The 19042-nt window shown below is 37.0% G+C and overlaps 1 protein-coding gene across 2 annotated transcripts in view; it reads right to left on the bottom strand.

Annotated features, from left to right (window-relative positions):
• KDM7A (lysine demethylase 7A) overlaps positions 1-19042 on the bottom strand; it is an 81595-nt gene that overhangs the window by 28340 nt on the left and 34213 nt on the right. For both annotated transcript variants that reach the window (XM_036994536.2, XM_036994537.2), the window contains exons 2-4: positions 16777-16862; positions 9485-9602; positions 6028-6188 (exon numbers count right to left, since the gene is read on the bottom strand). In XM_036994536.2, coding sequence (XP_036850431.1) covers positions 6028-6188; positions 9485-9602; positions 16777-16862 — 365 coding nt within the window. The remainder of the gene's footprint in view (positions 1-6027; positions 6189-9484; positions 9603-16776; positions 16863-19042) is intronic.

The raw sequence follows: 19042 nt of genomic DNA, 5'->3' as shown, positions 1-19042 counted from the left end.
AGGTCAACTGGAACATTTGAAAAAAAGAGAGTCTTTGAGGGAAAGAATAAAGCAATTAAGACACAGCTGCATAGTTAACACTGAGTGTAAAAACTTTAATGTTTACAAAGCTTTCTACATACCAATGATCTCTGGTTCACAGCTCACAATGACAGAACTGCATTATATTGGTATGTGGAAACTATGCCACCTGCTCTGGGTTTCAATTTCCTCATGCATAAAGCGAGGGGGCTGACTTTTCCTCTTCATTTCTAGAACAGCTAAGATTCTATCATTTTGAAAAACCAACCAGTCATTGAGGAATCAGCAAGTTAACAAAGACAATTTCTACTTGCCTGGTAGTGTCTTCTCTTCTAATATTTGTCTTCAAGAAAAAAATTAATGAATAGGGAGCAAAAATCAGTTCATATCAGTATGTAATAAGCTCTGAGTTGGGCTAATTTACAATTTTCCTATAAAACCATGAGGTGTGGCTTGGACAACACTGCACTGTTGTCCTAGGACACATACTCAGTTTTGCAATGTCCTACAGGGTAAGGTGGAGTTCAAAATATGGCAATATTTAATCACTCTGAAATGGAAAACAAATAAATGCTATTTTCTTACTTTAATGTAACTTTTGTAAGTTAACAAAGTATTGCTTAATAGATTTATTTATACTTAGGAGGCAAGCCAATTCTACTAACTGTAAGTGCTTTGTAGTATCAGAAACTTAGCTGTCAAGTAGTTTGAACATTTTTTCTGATACTTACGTTAGCCATTTATTTTATAGTGTTATCTAGGCAAATAGGTCTAGATAAAATAAAATCAGGTTAAACCTCAATCTCATCCCCTAATTTATCAAATAATTCAAAATTAGCTGAATGTGAAGTCATGACATTTAACTGGATTTTCTCACTGAAATAGCTATCAATGAGAACTGTCAACCAATGGCTCAGTAAAAGAACAAGTTCTGAGATATTTTGCACTCAGGAGGTAATGTATTATAGTGGATGTACCTTTTTAAGGTAGATTTGAAGTCTAATCCTCAAATAATCTCTATCTACTGCTGACAGTGGAGGAATGAGATCTACATATAAGTCAACTTTATAAATACCATGATGAGAATGAATGAAGCAACTGAAAATGTCAGCAATATTGCAAAAGAAGAAGGGTTTTCCTCATTTCTTTATTTTTATTTTTATTTTTATTAAGGTATTATTGATAAACACTCTTATGAAGGTTTCACATGAAAACACAATGTAGCTACTACATTTACCCATATTATCAAGTTCCCACCCACACCCCAATGCAGTCACTGTCCATCAATGTAGTAAGATGACACAGATTCAGTTTGCCTTCTCTGTGCTACACTGTTCTCCCTGTGACCCCTCACATCATGCGCATTAAACATAATACCCCTCAATCCCCATCTCTGTCCCTCCCTCCCGACCCACCCTCCCACACACCTCCCCTTTGGTAACCACTAGTACCTTCTTAGAGTCTCTGAGTCTTGCTATTTTGTTCCTTCAGTTTTGCTTCGTTGTTTTACTCCACGAATGAAGGAAATCATTTAGCACTTGTCCTTCTCCACCTGGCTTACTTCACTGAGCATAATATCTTCCAGCTCCATCCATGTTGTTGCAAATGGTAGGATTTCTTTCTTTCTTATGGCTGAATAGTATTCCATTTTGTATATGTTCCACATCTTCTTTATCCATTCATCTACTGATGGACACTTAGGTTGCTTCCATATCTTGGCTATTGTAAATAGTGCTGTGATAAACATAGGGATACATATGTCTTTTTGAATCTGAGAAGTTGTATTCTTTGGGTAAATTCCAAGAAGTGGGATTCCCGGGTCAAATGGTATTTCTATTTTTAGTTTTTGAGCAATCTCCATATTGCTTTCCACAATGGTTGAACCAGCTTACATTCCCACCAGCAGTGTAGGAGGGTTCTTCTTTCTCCACATTCTCGCCAGCATTTGTTCTTAGTCTTTTCGATGCTGGCCATCCTTATGTGAGGTGATATCCTATTGTGGTTTTAATTTGCATTTCCCTGATGATTAGTGATATGGAGCATCTTTTCATGTGTCTGTTGGCCATCTGAATTTCTTCTTTGGAGAACTGTCTCTTCATATCCTCTGCCCATTTGTTAATCAGGTTATTTGCTTTTTAGTTGTTGAGGTGTGTAAATTCTTTCTACATTTTGGATGTTAACCCCTTGTCGGATCTGTCATTTACAAATATATTCTCCCATACTGTAGGATGCCTTTTTATTCTGTTGATGGTGTCCTTGGCCATACAGAAATTTTTTAGTTTGATGTAGTCCCATAAGTTCATTTTTGCTTTTGTTTCCCTTGCTCGAGGAGATGCGTTCAGGAAGAAGTTGCTCATGCTTCTATTCAGGAGATGTTTGCCTATGTTGTCTTCTAAGAGTTTTATGGTTTCATGACTTACATTCAGGTCTTTGATCCATTTTGAATTTACTTTTGTGTATGGGGTTAAACAATAATCCAGTTTTCATTCTCTTACATGTAGCTATCCAGTTTTGCCAACACCTGTTGTTGAAGAGGCTGTGATTTCCCCATTGTATGTCCATGGCTCCTTTATAGTATATTAATTGACAATATATGGTTAGGTTTATATCAGGGCTCTCTAGTCTGTTCAGTTGGTCTGCGGGTCTGTTCTTGTGCCAGTACCAAATTGTCTTGATTACTGTGTCTTTGTAGTAGAGCTTGAAGTTGGGGAGCATAATCCCTCCAGCTTTATTCTTCCTTCTCAGGATTGCATTGACTATTTGGGGTCTCTCATGGTTCCATATGAATTTTAGAACTATTTGTTACAGTTCGTTGAAGAATGCTGTTGGTATTTTGATAGGGATTGCATTGAATCTGTAGATTGCTTTAGGCAGGATGGCCATTTTGACAATATTAATTCTTCCTAGCCAAGAGTATGGGATGAGTTTCCATTTGTTAGTGTCCTCTTTAATTCTCTTAAGAGTGTCTTGTAGTTTTCAGGGTATAGGTCTTTCACTTCATTGATTAGGTTTATTCCTAGGTATTCTATTCTTTTTGATGCAATTGGGAATGGAATTGTTTTCCTGATTTCTCTTTCTGTTAGTTCATTCTTAGTGTGTAGGAATGCAACAGATTTCTGGGTATTAATTTTGTATCCCACAACTTTGCTGAATTCAGATATTAGATCTAATAGTTTTGGAGTAGATTGTTTAGGGTTTTTTATGTACCATATCATGCCATCAGCAAACAGGGACAGTTTAACTTCTGCCTTGCCAGTCTGGATTCCTTGTATTTCTTTGTGTTGTCTGATTGCCATGGCTAGGACCTCCAGTACTATGTTGAATAGAAGTGGGGAGAGTGGGCATCCTTGTCTTGTTCCCAATCTTAAAGGAAAAGCTTTTAGCTTCTTGCTGTTAAGTATAATGTTGGCTATGGGTTTATTATATATGGCCTTTATTATGTTGCGTTACTTGCCCTCTATACCCATTTTGTTGAGAGTTTTTATCATGAATGGATGTTGAATTTTGTTGAATGACCTTTCAGCATCTATGGAGATGATCATGTGGTTTTTGTCCTTCTTTTTGTTGATGTGGTGGATGGATTTTCGAATGTTGTACCATCCTTGCATCCCTGGAATAAATCCTACTTGATCATGATGGGTGATGTTTCTGATGTATTTTTGAATTCGGTTTGCTAATATTTTGTTGAGTATTTTTGCATTTTTGTTCATCAGGGATATTGGTCTGCAATTTTCTTTTTTTGTGGTGTCTTTGCCTGGTTTTGGTATTAGATTGATGCTGGCCTCATAGAACAAGTTTGGAAGTATTTCCTCTTCTTCTACTCTTTGGAAAACTTTAAGGAGGATGGGTATTAGGTCTTGACTAAATGTTTGATAAAATTCGGTGGTGAATCCATCTGGTCCAGGGCTTTTGTTCTTAGGTAGTATTTTGACTACCAGTTCAATTTCCTTGCTGGTAATTGGTCTGTTCAGATTTTCTGTTTCTTCCTGGGTCAGCCTTGGAAGGTTGTATTTTTCTAGAAAGTTGTCCATTTCTTCTAGGTTATCCAGTTTGTTGGCATATAATTTTTCATAGTATTCTCTAATAATTTTTTGTATTTCTGTGGTGTCCATATTGATTTTTCCTTTCTCGTTTCTGATTCTGTTTATGTATGTAGACTCTCTTTTTTTGTTGGTAAGGTTTATCTATTTTATTTTCTTGAAGAACCAGCTCTTGCTTTCATCGATTCTTTCTATTGTTTTATTCTTCTCAATTTTATTTATTTCTGCTCTAATCTTTATTATGTCCCACCTTCTACTGACTTTGGGCCTCATTAATTCTTCTTTTTCTAGTTTCGTTAATTATGAGTTTAGAGTGTCCACATGGGATTGTTCTTCTTTCCTGAGGTAGGCCTATATTGCAATATACTTTCCTCTTAGCATAGCCTTTGCTGCGTCCAACAGATTTTGCAGTGTTGAATTATTGGTGTCATTTGTTCCCATATACTGCTTGATCTCTGTTTTTATTTGGTCATTGATCCATTGGTTATTTAGGAGCATGTTGTAAAGCCTCCATGTGTTTGTGGGATTTTTCATTTTCTCTGTGTAATTTATTCCTAGTTTCATACCTTTGTGGTCTGAGAAGGTGGTTGGTACAATTTCAATGTTTTTGAATTTACCAAGGCTCTTTTTGTGGACTAGTATATGATCTATTCTTGAAAATGTTCCATGTGTACTTGAGAAGAATGTGTATTCTGCTGCTTTTGGGTGTAGAGTTCTGTAGATGTCTATTAGGTCCATCTGTTCTAATGTGTTGTTTAGTGCCTCTGTGTCCTTACTTATTTTCTGTCTGGTTGATCTGTCCCTTGGAGTGAGTGGAATGTTGAAGTCTCCTAGAATGAATGCACTGCATTCCATTTCCCCTTTTAATTCTCTTAGTATTTGTTTCACATATGTAGGTGCTCCTGTGTTGGGCGCATAGATATTTATAATGGTTATATCTTCTTCTTGGATTGACCCCTTAATCATTATGTTATGTCCTTCTTTGTCTCTTGTGACTTTCTTTGTTTTGAAGTCGATTTTGGTTTTTTTCTCATTTTCTATGCCATTCTGGGCCCCAAAATAACAAAGTAAGTCCAGACATCATTAAATGGCAATAGCTCCAAGTCATTAATAGAAAATCAGGTTTGAATATGATTGCCTCTTGAAAGACAAGTACCAAATGATTTCCCTCATTTGTGGAGTATAACAATGAAGCAAAAGTGAAGGAATAAAACAGCAACAGACTCACAGACTCCAAGAAGGGACTAGGAGTTACCAAAGGGGAGGGGTGGGGGAGAGCAGGTGGGGAGGGAGGGAGAAGGGGAGTGAGCAGTATTATGATTGGTACATATGGGGTGGGGGGGATCATGGGGAAGACAGTGCAGAACAGAGAAGACAAGTAGTGACTCTGTGGCATCTTACTATACTGTTGGGCAGTGACTGCAAGAGGGTATGGGGGGAAAACAATTAACATGGGTGAATGTAGTAATCACACTGTTTTTTCATGTGAAATCTTCATAAAAGTGGGTATCAATAATGCCTTAACAAAAAAAAAAAATGATGATCTCTTTCTTAGGCCTTTCTCTAGGCAGCAGGAACTCACTAACACAGGATGCAGAAATCCTGACCTGAATGTTCCAGAGGCCTAAAACCAATCCCATTTCCCAATGTCTTCTTCCTGCTATCTATACCTCAGTCATAGTTTCTCCTAAGCAACTATCAGAAACTTTCACGACAACAAAAAAAGCAGCAGGATGAGGCTGAGCAAGTAAGAATAAGCAAAATGTTTCATTGTTTTTTTGACAGCTGTAGATCCAGTGAGAAAAAAAACAGTTTTCAACATAAGTGATACTGAATTTCACTTTTCCAAACTCAGGAAACTGAACCAGATAAACATCTCTTCATTTAACTTTTAATATTATGGGGACAATATTATTTTTTACTTTTACCATGTTTTCCCAAGTGCTTAAATAAATCAAGTTCGTACCTACATAACGTTCCACATCCATAACAGAAAAAGTAGGTGGTGGGAGCCTGAGTCCTAGATCATCTAGTTTGGGGACCGTAATAGGAACTTCAAATCCATGTTTCTCCAGGTATCTTTGTGTCAGCTGGCTGCCATGCATCTTTACAATGATTTCATCGGCACTAAGGAAAACATAAGAATGAAACATCACCTTTACTGATAAGTTCAGTTAAAAAAAATACTCTGGTAATGGGTTCATTCATACACTGTGTTATCTACCTATATCAATGGCTCTAAACCTATCATACCTAGTTCTCCATTTTATAACAAATGTTTTTTAAAGCCCCTTTTACTATCCTAAAGTAAAATACATAGATAGTTACTTCAAAACATATAACTGGAAAAGTATATATTATATATAATACATAAACTATAATAGGAGAAAAAAACCAATTTAGAGCAAAATATATATTTCAATATGTAGATGTTCAGGTAAACTGCACTAGAAGAGATAAAAGAATAACAGGATGCTTAAAATTAGTTGTAATGATTGGTTGGACTTAAGTAAGAAGATAACAAGCCACTCAACATAAGCTGTTTGGCAACTAGAAGAACAGAAGATGGCAGGTACATTAGAATAAAAACTACTGTAAGGAGAAGTAAAAACAGACCAGAACATATCTGGCTATAAAATTCTATGCAAATATTTGTTAGATACTTTAAGGTTTCACAGGACCTAGAACAATTCAGTTATGTCCTGTACACTGGAGGTTGACTAGCATCCATGGCTCCTGTCCACTGAGACAAAAGTCCAAACACCCCATGTCCTGATATAAATGATCTATTATAACCAGTATTTACTAAGTTTTAATAAGTAGTCACCTTAAGCCACTAAAAACGGTTGTTGAACTGCCCTCTCTGATGATTAACACTAACAGGCATTACACTTATGTGGTTTGTCCCTTTTCACTATCTTCTATCTAACCATAAATCAAAGAACTACAGATATCTTTAAATGGCGATGTTCGATATTTTATCTCCCACATGCTCACAGAATTCAAACTTAAATGCAAATAACTTGCATTATAGATTAAGACAAAACAGTTTCCATTTATACAATCAGATCTTAACTGTCTTGATGTCATCTGGAGCCTAGGTGTCAAGGATGAGACAGGAGAAGCTGGGTTTATGACTGAATTACTGGGCTCTGATCTTCCCACCTTCCCAATAAGGGAAGGTAAGTCGAAGGCCTAAAAAAATTGAGATAGACTTTTCCTGGATAGTTCTGTAAGTGGAAGGCTTAGATCTCCTTCGCAGGAGTCACTGAGTTCTCTACTACCTTTTAGTTTCCCCATAAGCATCCACTGGTATCCGTCCTTCCCCAACCTCTGAGAATTAAGCAATTCCTTAATCTAAGGGAGAATATTAAATCACATGTACTCCCTGGTCTTGCATGTTTGGTATTTTATGTCCCCTGTAGAGTGAAAACATAAGATATATGTGCTTAAAAATAAAGGCACATTATTACTAGCAAGAGAAAAAAACTGGAGACAAACTATACATACGTCGTGGGGTAAGGTTAAATAAATCATGGTGTACATATACACTACCACAGACTACACAGCAGTTAAAAAGTGAGGGAAATTTTTGTATATACATGGGAGGATAGCCATGAAATAGAGTAAAAAAAGCAAGTTGTACAACATACACATTAACAAAACCCCATTTTATTTTTAAAATATCTGATGCATAAATACAACCACACATCTGTATACATACATATTTTAATTATTATTTATGTAGGAAAGCATCTCAAAAGACTTGCACCGATTCTTAAAATAGGGGTGGGGGAAGCTAACCCATTCAGTTTATTATATACACGTCTGTGGTAATCACATCAAGTATGTGTAATTCAATTAACTATTGTCACTCTCCTGTGGTTTGAAATGATGTAAAGGTTTACGGCTTAAACAAAATAAAACCAAAGACCTTTAACTAATGGTATTGACAGTTTGGACATTTGTGACCATCTCTATAACCTGCTGTTATTTGTATTTACTTCAGCAAAGAAACCACAGGAATCACAAGGGCAGGATTTTTACTGAACACTACTGTTGTGGGTCACAAAACTATTTGAAAAAAATAAAAGCTATGGCTCCTCTCACCTGAAAAAATACACATTCATACATCAACTACATTGTTTATACAGTTTCAGGGACTCATAAGCTTCTGAAAGCAGCCCGCAGACCCAGGCTGAAAATTCTGGCTCTTGGCTCCAAACTAACCAAGGAAGACAAGCATTTCTCCAATGACTCTGAAACTGATAAAGAACATCTGAGAATAGGGCATTTTAATAATACAAAAATCATGTGGAAATCACTGCTTCATATGTTTTCCTTCTCTCGGTAGACCTGAGAGAGCTATGTGTAGCTGCTTATCATTTATATGTTTCTGTTTAAGGATTAAAGGGGAAGTTAGATAGGAATCCTAAAGACTATGGAGAAATAGCTAGGGTTTTATAGTTAACAGGCTCTAAAATAATTCCATAACAGGCTGCATGTGATATTGTGATTTAAATTTAAACTGTGCTTCCCCTCTTTAACAAGCCTGGATATGACCTGTGTAAAGGCCTATTAAGCATTATCACTTTCAATAGATGTCAGGCAGTGAGCAGGAAATGATATAAATTAGCATGATTAAATGCTGTATAATGCTTCTGAGTCTCTTTGAGCCACAGATAACTCAAATACTTTGTATTATCTTTAAAAAATAAAAAGCCCACTCCTGCTTCCACTGGACAGGCTGAGCAATGGTTCTGGGTTCTTTTGGTAGATGCAGGGTGGAAACATATGAAAGCAACCTAAGAAAAAAAACAGTTTGAGGGGGCTGGATTAAAGATGGTGACGTGAGAGGTGAGACAGAGAACTCCTATTATATAATTGAAACCACATATAATTGAAAATATAGTTAATACAACTAATTCTAAAAGAGCAACAGGAAGGAAGGCTGCGCCAGATTGCATACACGAGGAGAACAGAGCAGACTTCAAGAAACAGAAGTGTATTATCAGTGGTACCTTAATTTAAAAAAAAAAGGTTTGAAAATAGGTATAGGTGAGGCAGAAGGGAAAGAGATGCAGCAGCTGCACATCACACGGAACCAATTCAAACTGGGAACAATTGCCTTTGATTAGAGTATTTCAAACTTTTGGGGCTGGGATTCACAGTTAAGAAATATATTTTTACACAGTGACCCAGTACATATATATATTACAAAAGTTTCCACGAAGCTAAGCTTATTTGTACTTCTTACTTGCAATGTACTGATATTTTCTATTCTACTGCATTGGGGAAACAAAAGTAAATTGATTAAGAACAATAATGGGTTGCAACCTGAAGTCTGAAAACATTGCTTTAGATAATGTTACTTTATCAGCTAATATTCTTAAATTATCTTTGGTCAAAACAAGTTTCCATACCTTGGGAAGACTCGAGCCCGTAATTCCTTAACAAAAGTTCTGGTCCCAGCCTGCACTGGTTTGGAGCCATCATCTATTTCCGTGTAGTCGTGCCTGTGCCAGTTTCTCCTCTTCTTCACTGGATTTTCAGAAGATTAAGAAAAGAAAACATTTTTGGTAACTGGTGATACCATGTATTTTCTCATCATTACCTTCTATATAATCAGAAATACTAATTATAAGTACAATAAAAACACTCACTTTTTAATCCATTTCCAAGCCAAAGAAGGAAATTTTACTTAATGTAGCACTGCAATTATAGGCAGTTAACTGTGGATTTTGAAAAATCCACTCTTTTTTTTTTTTTGAGAGGGCATCTCTCATATTTATTGATCAAATGGTTGTTAACAAGAATAATATTCTGTATAGGGGACTCAATACACAGTCATTAATCAACCCCAAGCCTATATCTCAACAGTCTCCAATCTTCTGAAGCATAACAAACAAGTTCTTACATGGTGAACAAGGTCTTACATAGTGAATAAATTCTTACATGGTGAACAGTGCAAGGGTGAACATCACAGAAACTTTCGGTTCTGATTACGCATCATGAACTATAAACAATCAAGTCAGATATGATTATTCATTTGATTTTCATACTTGATTTATATGTGAATCCCACATTTCTCCCTTATTATTATTATTATTTTTAATAAAATGCTGAAGTGGTAGGTAGATGCAAGATAAAGGTAAAAAACATAATTTAGTGCTGTAAGAGGGCAAATGTAGATGATCAGGTGTGTGCCTGTAGACTAAGTGTTAATTCAAGCTAGACAAGGGCAATAAAACATCCACGGATGCAGAAGATTTCTCTCAAAACAGGGGTGGTGAGGTTCTAAGCCTCCCCTCTGTTGGTCCCCAATTTCTCACCTGATGGCCCCCCTGTGACTGTGCCTGTCTTAGGTTGTTCCTCCCTTGAGGAATCTTACCCGTCTCTGGCTAACCAGTCATCTTCCGGGGCCATACAGGGAAATGTAAAGTTGGTAAGTGAGAGAGAAGCAATATTCTTTGAAAAGGTTAGCTTTTTACTTCTTTGCAGATTTATGCCCTGTGGCTTCTATGCCCAGCATTTGTCTTGAGGTATCTTCACCACTTGGAGGAATTATGATACTCGGTAAAAATCTACTCTTTTTATTTCAAAATAATTTTAAAATTAAATCAAGAAGTTCAAATTAGCAGATGGAGCCTCTTATAATATACCCAAATTTACACACATTATACACACATTATAAAAATCTCACAATTATTTAAAGTAATGATTTCCACTAGAACATTTAAGTCATAATATGATTTTTATAGATCCTTCAAGTCATCCTCTTAGGATAGGGCCTTTGATCTTACCTCTGAATCTATTTTAACAGCACAGTTTCCTTCTCTTTTATGTCAACATTTTCCCCCCAAATAAACATGGTTACACTGACACAAAGATGAGCAAGGGAGTGCACCATAACTGAAGGAAGACAAGTAGGATGGCAGAATAAATAACTTTATGGTTAGTTCTAACACGAAGACCCTGTGATTCTACAGCTCCAGGACCTTACTACCTTGAATAGCCAGAGTAACCAAAATCAGGTTCAGCCATGACTTATTCTGCAACCTTGTGCCAGTCACTGTACACATCTGGGCCCGGTCTCCTCAATGTGGAAATGAAGGGGTGAGTATTGTTCTTCCTGCTGTGCTGGGGAACCCTTAATAAAGGGGAGGATAAAGAAGAGGCCCAGAGAGGAACTCCTTCCTCTTTCCACCAGGGTGGTACTACCTACAGATCTTTGTCAGTATTGATATAAGAGTTCAGTTTTACATAAACATTTTTTTTAAGTTTGAAAGTCATTCTTAAGCCTAAAACTTCCATGATTCTGGAAAAGGTACAGATGTCTGCAACCTAAAATGCATCAAAAAAATAAGATGGATGGAAACATGGATAGACAGTGGGATAGTTAAACACATATGTATGTTTGAACATTTTCGTAATAAAACATGGGGGGCAACTCTATGAGTCTAAGTTATTTCAGATCTTCTTCTTACAAAGATCATAATAATAAAATAATAGTGGAACCTCACAGGATAAAAAGAAGTCATATTAAATAATCAATAGGGATGGAAATCAGGCTTATTCATATCTCAGAATCTAAAACAAGATTCTCAAGTAATTTATGGCAGTCAGAGCCTTAATATGGAAGAGTAAATGGAAGTTCTTTAAAAATCTTATGAGAAAAATTGAAAATCATAAAGCAACCTTCCTAGAAAATACCATTAAGGCATCCTTTGTATGTTATTTTTTTCTCATTTAAAATCACTCTTAAAATTCAAGGTTATTTCATTCCAGGCTTTTTTCCTACATATATAGACACATAACCCCACTTGATTTTCAACTGGGATCATAATGTTTATCCTGCTTACCTTTCTTATTGTATCATGAGCATTTTCTCCTTATTAAATATTCAAAAGGCAGCTTAGAATTCTAAGATGTAGATGCATCACATTATAATCAGTTTTTGATTATTACACACTTAGTTCACTCTGAATCTTCTAACAAAGTGGAGATTAATACCCATATGCATAAACTATTTTCACCCATTAATTCCTCAGGATAAATTTCTAGAAATGCTGGTACATTCAATATTTTTAAGATTCTGCTACAAAACTATATATTGCAAAACTGCCTCCAGGAAAGTGGTAGGTAATTCACAGTCTTAGCAGTATATATGAATAGTCTATTTCAAACCCTGGGTCAACAGTGAGAGAAAGGAAGGAATGAAGAGAAAGGAAGGAAAGAAGAAAAAGGAAGGGAGGGAAGGAGGAAGGAAGAGAAAGAAAGAGCTGCCTATGTAAAAGTAAACTATGATACTACATTGTTTTAATTTTTATTTTGACAGAACAGATGAGAATTAGAAAAGATTTGGGATTGGACAGAACTGTCCCATTTGGCAGAGTTCAAACTTCAGCTCTGCCAAATACCTACATGAAAGAGGTAGTCTGATAATTTCTTGACATCAAGGTGTTACAAATAATAAAGGAAAGAACATACGTCAAGTACTTCTTTGCATAGTGCCAGGGGCACCCAATAAACTGCCAGTTACCTCTGTTTCCTTTTAAATGTGCTGACTTGCAAGATGTTAACAGAAGGTTACAACTGTCCTGTTGGACCAACATGCTTAACACTTTAAACCAGCCATTGCAAAAGCTGACTGAATTTCTTGAAGGAGACAGTGAATGAACATTCTAGTAGTGGTCACAGGGAGAGGACAGAAAACTTTGAGTTTGGATTGCCTGTACCTGAGGAGCACTGTATTGGGCTGTGTGGGGAAAACTGCAGTATTTCCAGAATCTCTCGCCTGTCCTTAGTGCATCTCCCTATCAGTAGGTGTTTCCAAGGGGTGGAGAGAGGTAGTCCATCTCAATATCTATAGGTGATTACAAGGGGAAGCAGGGCAAATCCGGACCAGAGAGGTTGGGTGGGGTCCTGTTTTGCAGCTGGGTTGCAAGAGACATGGGTGAGCAGAAGTGGATGGCTGCTTGTAAGCAATAAACGGGTTTCTCCCACTTTATTTCTCCCTTTGATTTTGGCTTCAAAGGTAATTTTCCCTGAGCTGTGAACTTATTTTCTCCCCTGGAGTTACATGCTGTTTTTTGATGTGTGCCCTCAAATAGAATTCTTAATTCCCACTTAGAGGGTAAAGTCTGAGCTCACCACACTGAGTGGGTATCATGCTGTCTAAATGATACCTATAATAAGGGCTCCTTGGGGACTCTGAAAAGAGCAGGTAACCTGAGGTGGCAAGCAAGAGAGGCTTATTAGAGGGAAAGGGACAAAAAGGAATTACCCAAATTGGGGGTGAGGGGTGAAGGCTGGGGAAGGTGAGCCTTAAATCAAGATAAAACAAATTACTGGACTTGGGCATGTTCCGTACGAGTACTCAGAGTTGGACTTTTGCCCAATGTTAGCCAATGCCTGATCTTATTATTTAAGGATGAGAAATGGGGGTAAAATTGTAATATTTCCAGAATATCTTGCTTGGGTTTACTGCATATGCACACCAACAGGGGTTCCTCAGGGGTGAAAAAGTTCATCTCTGTATCAATGGGTAATTACCTGGGTAACCGAGGGCTTATCTGAACCTAGAAGGTTAAGGGGAGGGCTGGCTTGCTTCTGCCAGAGCAGGAAAGAAAAACGGTCCTGGACCGCAGTTTGTAAGCAATAAACGGGTTTTAAACTTTATTTCTCCCTCTGACTGATTTTGGTTTTAGAGGTATTTTGCCCCGGGTTTTCCTTTCCCCAGAGTTACAGAAATATATGAAGGGCCAGGTAATAATCAGCTTCTCTCTGAAGTATCATTATTCAAAGTACAGGTTGTGATCTATTATGGATTGTGAAATCGATCTATTATGGATTGTGAAATCAATTTACTGAGCTTTTTAAAAAATTAAATCATATGGGAAAAATAGAAAAGAGTACATCATATACAGTAATGTTTTAAATGCTACATTATTTTGCCTCATAGTAACCCACTTAGTATTTCACAGAAATGAAATTCAAGTTATTTCATTTGGGGATTATGCACTTGGAATATAATGAGTCATAAGAAATACATGTTTGGTCATTCATATGACCAAATATATACTTCCCAGGTATTTTTGGTCTCATATATAGTTCCTGAAAACGGTACAGAGTCTTAAAGGTGAAATGGGTGTTTTGTCGTGTTAATGAGAGACTTTTGGACCCCACACAAGGGCAGGGGCTGGTGGTTGGATTAGCCAATGGCCAATAATTTGGTCAATCATGACTATGGCAATGAAGCCCTCACAAAAACCCCTGAGAAGAAGTTATCACTCTCTGCTCTCTTGCATCCTGCCTCTTTGCCAGAGAAAGCTTCTAGGCTTGGGAAACCAGAACACCTCCACGTGTCACAAAGCCAGGCCCCAAGCTCCTCAAGGATAGAAGCTCCTTTATTTGGGACCTTGCCCTATGTCTCTCTTCATCTGGCTGTTAACTTGTATCCTTTATTAACCTGGTAAACAAAGTGTTTTCCTGAGTTCTGTGAGCTGCTCTAGCAAATTAACTGAACCTAAGGGGGAGGTCATTGGAACCTCCAATCTGTAGCTGGTAGGTCGGAAGCACAGGTAGCCTGGGGCTTGCACCGGAGTCTGGAGTCGGGGACAGAAGGCAGTCTTGTAGGATGGAGCCCTTAACCTGGGGAATCTGGTGCTGTCTCCCAGCAGACAGTATCAGAATTGAGTTGAGTTCTGAGACACCCTGCTGGTGTTCAGAATTACTTGGTGGTGTGTGTGTGGCAAGACACCCCCTCTCGCACCACATATTAAAATCAGGCCCAGAACCCAAAAGGAATTAAGCACATCACTGCAATACTTAAATTCTAAATTAAAACTGTTACAAATTTTAGTTCTGTTTCCCTTTTTGAGATAACAATCCAATATTATTACTGCCTCCAAGAATTACACTAGGTCGATAATTATTCAAGTTATATACTACATACTTCAGTGCTACACAGAGATCCTTTAAAACCATTTATGACAATAGTCAATTATGTATGTAACAATTCTATGAATTTTCTAACCTCAAATTTTATACTCTGTAACAAAATGGGTAATCTGTTTTTATTTCAATGCACCCATATGGTTTAAATTTCTAAGTCCTTACAAAGAAACTAGGTGAATTATTTTTAACAAAACAGGTGAGCAGTCAGTTACTAGTACATTTTTTTTAACTACTTGCCCTTAACCTCACAACAAAATTTCTGTTAAAAAAAATGCTTATCCATGAACAATAAATAATGTGGGGTGGGGTGTCGACCCCCAACCATGCAGTTGAAAATCCATGTAACCTTTGACTCCCCAGAAACTTTACTAATAGCCTACTGTTGCCCCAAAGCCTTAGTGATAACATAAACAGGGACTTAACACATCCTTCGTATATGTATTATATATTCTTATAATAAAGTAAGCTAGAAAAATGAAAATATTTTATTCAAATTGTTGCAAACCTCCAAAAATTTTTCCAATTTATTTTTTTTTTAAAAACCCATGTGTAAGTATACCCATGCTTCAAACCCATGTTGTTCAAGGGTCAACTGTACTAGGAAAAAAGCCACATTCAAAATAAAGGTTGTATAGGTTACCTACATCTGACCCAAGTGTGTATCAAGGTATGTTAAGGAAAAGTTGTCTTTCAGTTCTAAGTGACTATGTCTGCAGGTTTTCCATTTAGTTTTATGAACACAAAAATGCTAGTTTGCAGCTTAAATTTTTTTAACCATTTTTTTTAAATTAAGCTATCGCTGATATACCATCTTACGAAGCTTTCACATGAGCAACATTGTGGTTTCAACATTCCCCATATTATCAAGTCCCCCCACACCCCATTGTAGTCACTGTCCATCAGCACAGTAAGATGCTATAGTCATTACTTGTCTTCTCCGCTAGTTGGCAGCTTAAATTTTAAGAAAAGAAATAGTCATAACAAAATCCAAAGCCTTTTAAAGTCTTCTCTCTACTTTAACGTTTGTACAATGCAAGTGATATTCCAATCCATTCTTCTGAAGCCTTTGTAAAAGGCTAAAAATAAATGTCGTTTTATATGTGTTGTTGGTACACCCCAGAGGACGTGTGAGCTTCCCTGCTTGTGCCCTGGCCCCTCAGGAAGAGGAGTGTGGGCAGAAACTTGGTTCAGCCCGTCTTCCTCAGGAAGGGGATGGGACAAGGACATACAGAAGGCTGTGGTTTCAAGCACAGAGGACAGCTGGGCGGTATTCTAGGCCATACTCAACATGATGACCAAAATCAGAAACTATAATATTTTAGCTTATTGATGGCTTAATTTTCTCCTAGTAATATAATGCATATGTGTGCATTAAAGTCGTATCCTATAGATGTCCCAAATACTACCACAAGATCTTTTTTTTAATTTATAAAGAGATTAGAACAGTTGAAATCAGTTCCCAGAATTAGAAAAATTTTACTTTACTACACTTCTCAAACTGAAAGCTTTGAAAATATGTACTTGAGTTTGAGGGCTTTGCACTGGCAATTAAGATTTATAGTATTGTTTTCACTTGATCTTTTGATTTATTAAATGAGTTATTTAATAATTTAGACAGAAACAACATTCTCAATATCTTCAGAATAATTTTCCCCATAATTCTTGGTGGGTATAACTAGTCAGACTATCATTAAAATATTGACATGTACACATTAAATTCTAAGCTTCGATCTTCATTTAAGCTTCCAGTACTTACTCAAGGAGGAACCATGTAGAACTGCACAGTTGGGACAATGATACAGGTCAATGTCAACAGCATGATGTTCTTCTACTCCAACACAGCTAAAGTATAGAAAAACAAAGCCAATATGTAAGTAAGTTGAAAACCTTTACTCAACTATAATACATAGCTAGAATTCAGATGAGAAATGTACAACAAAAATTTTGTGGCATACAGAGAATATGAAAAGATACATTTTATTCTCTTCCCTACACCTTTGCTGAACAATTGTGAGGGAGAATATACCCCAATACATGGTGATTCACTATTAGCAGCAGCAAGAACAGCAGAAGTAATATAATTATAAGCTTAAGACCCTCAATCATTATGTAAGCCACCTGTTGTGCAAGCAATGTCTGTGTCTCTCCAAAACTCACATGCTGAAGCTGTGTCCAGTGCGGCTCTATTTAGAGAAAGAGCTTCTCAAGAAGTAATTAAGGTTAAATGAGGTCAGAAAGGTGTGGCCCCGGCCAACAGGATTAGAGTCCTTACTAGAAGAGAAATCAGAGAGCTCCTGCTCCCTTCCTCCTTCTCTCCCGCCCCTCCCCCATTTACACACCAAGGAAAGGACAAGGAGTACATAGTGAGATGGCCACTGCAAGACCAGAAGAGAGCCCTCCCCAGAAACCAACTCTGCTGGACCCTGATCTGGGACATCTAGCCTCTGACCCTTGAGAAAATTAATTTCTATTGTTTAAGCCTCCTGGTACATGGTATTCTGTTATGGCAACCCAGGCCGACTAAGACACCACCTAACTAACTTTAAAATATGGCTGTCATCAGCTAGAGGTGGCTAGTCAGGGTAACATCACTGACATGGTCAGTCTTAACAGTTCTGCCTTAGGTCTCATATCCCTAATTAGCCAGTTACGTTAGTCTGAAGCACTGCACCTGGAACACTCCATCCCATTGAGTACACAGCAGGGGCACTTAAATACAAATAAAGTTTAAGAGAACCAGGTAGGGACTGAAAAATCTCTATTAGTGGCATCTTGAAAATAGGAGCACTTTTCAAATACTATGGCAACTCTGCTACATCCCAAGTAACTTGGTAGGTAAAATTTTATAAGTGTCTGTATTCCCAAAAACACATACACATATAACTTATGAGGTAAAAATTTATAAGTGTCTGTATACAACAAAAACACAACCACAATTGTACTTTAACCAAATGATACTAGCACAGAATTTTGGGGAGTCGGTAACTCAGTTGACATGTATAAGAGTGAAGAGAGAATTAGTGAACTGAATTATGGTCACATTATTCAGAATGTAGCACAGAGAATAAGATGATGGGAAATACAGACAAGATGGTCAGAACCAAAAAGGATGAAATGAAAAAGTATAACATACTTAAAACCAGAGCATCAGAAGGTTAACAGAGAATAGGGACAAAAGCAATGTAATGAGGTAACAGTTAAGAAATTCTGGAAATAATGAGAGACACTAATCCAAACTCAAGAAACCCAACAAATACAAAACAGGACAAATAAAAATAAGTCTACATCCAATCACATCATAATAAAACTGTAGAAAATCTATAGTCAGAAAATTTCAAAACCATAAGAAGAAAAAAAACAGATTACTTTCAAGAATGGAAGACTTCTCAAAGCAATAATGGAAGCTAGAACACATTAAATACATCAAATGTGCTTAAAGAAAGTATCTGCTAATCTCAAATATCTAACAAAACCTGAAGTTGGCCTAGCATTCAATATTCAGTTAAAATATATGTTTCAAGGGGACTCTCTTTTCCCTTCCTGGCCTGAGCCAGGAGCTCTGTCCTCTCACTTTCTCTCTAAATAAAAGCCTCTGCCATGCCCTCTTAAAAATATATAAATAAATAATAAAAAACAAATACATGTTTCAAGAAGGAAGGGGAAAAAGTATTTGTAGACAGCCAGAAACAGAGTTCACCTCCAGCTACTCCACAGTAGGGGAAATGCTGAAGGACATACTTCTGGCAGAAGGAAGATGATCACAGTGAGGTCTGCAAGGAAAAAATGGAAAGCTAAGTAATAACTATGTAGGTGAATTTACATGAACACTGACTACATAAAACTAAATAATGTCCTGTGAGACTTAAAAAAATATAAAGAACTAAATACATGACAACAGCAGCAGTTGAGTCAGGAGAGGACAAATGGAGTTACAGAGTCCTAAGGCACTTACACTAGAAGGAAAGGGAGGTAATAATTAACATTAAACTTCAATAGCAGAGTGGAAAATAACTGTTATAATT

This window comes from Manis javanica, chromosome 6, assembly GCF_040802235.1.
Source record: "Manis javanica isolate MJ-LG chromosome 6, MJ_LKY, whole genome shotgun sequence".
NCBI classification, from domain to species: Eukaryota; Metazoa; Chordata; class Mammalia; order Pholidota; family Manidae; genus Manis; species Manis javanica.
The sequence above is the reverse complement of the archived record's forward strand: the minus strand, read 5'-3'. Positions and strand labels throughout refer to the sequence as shown.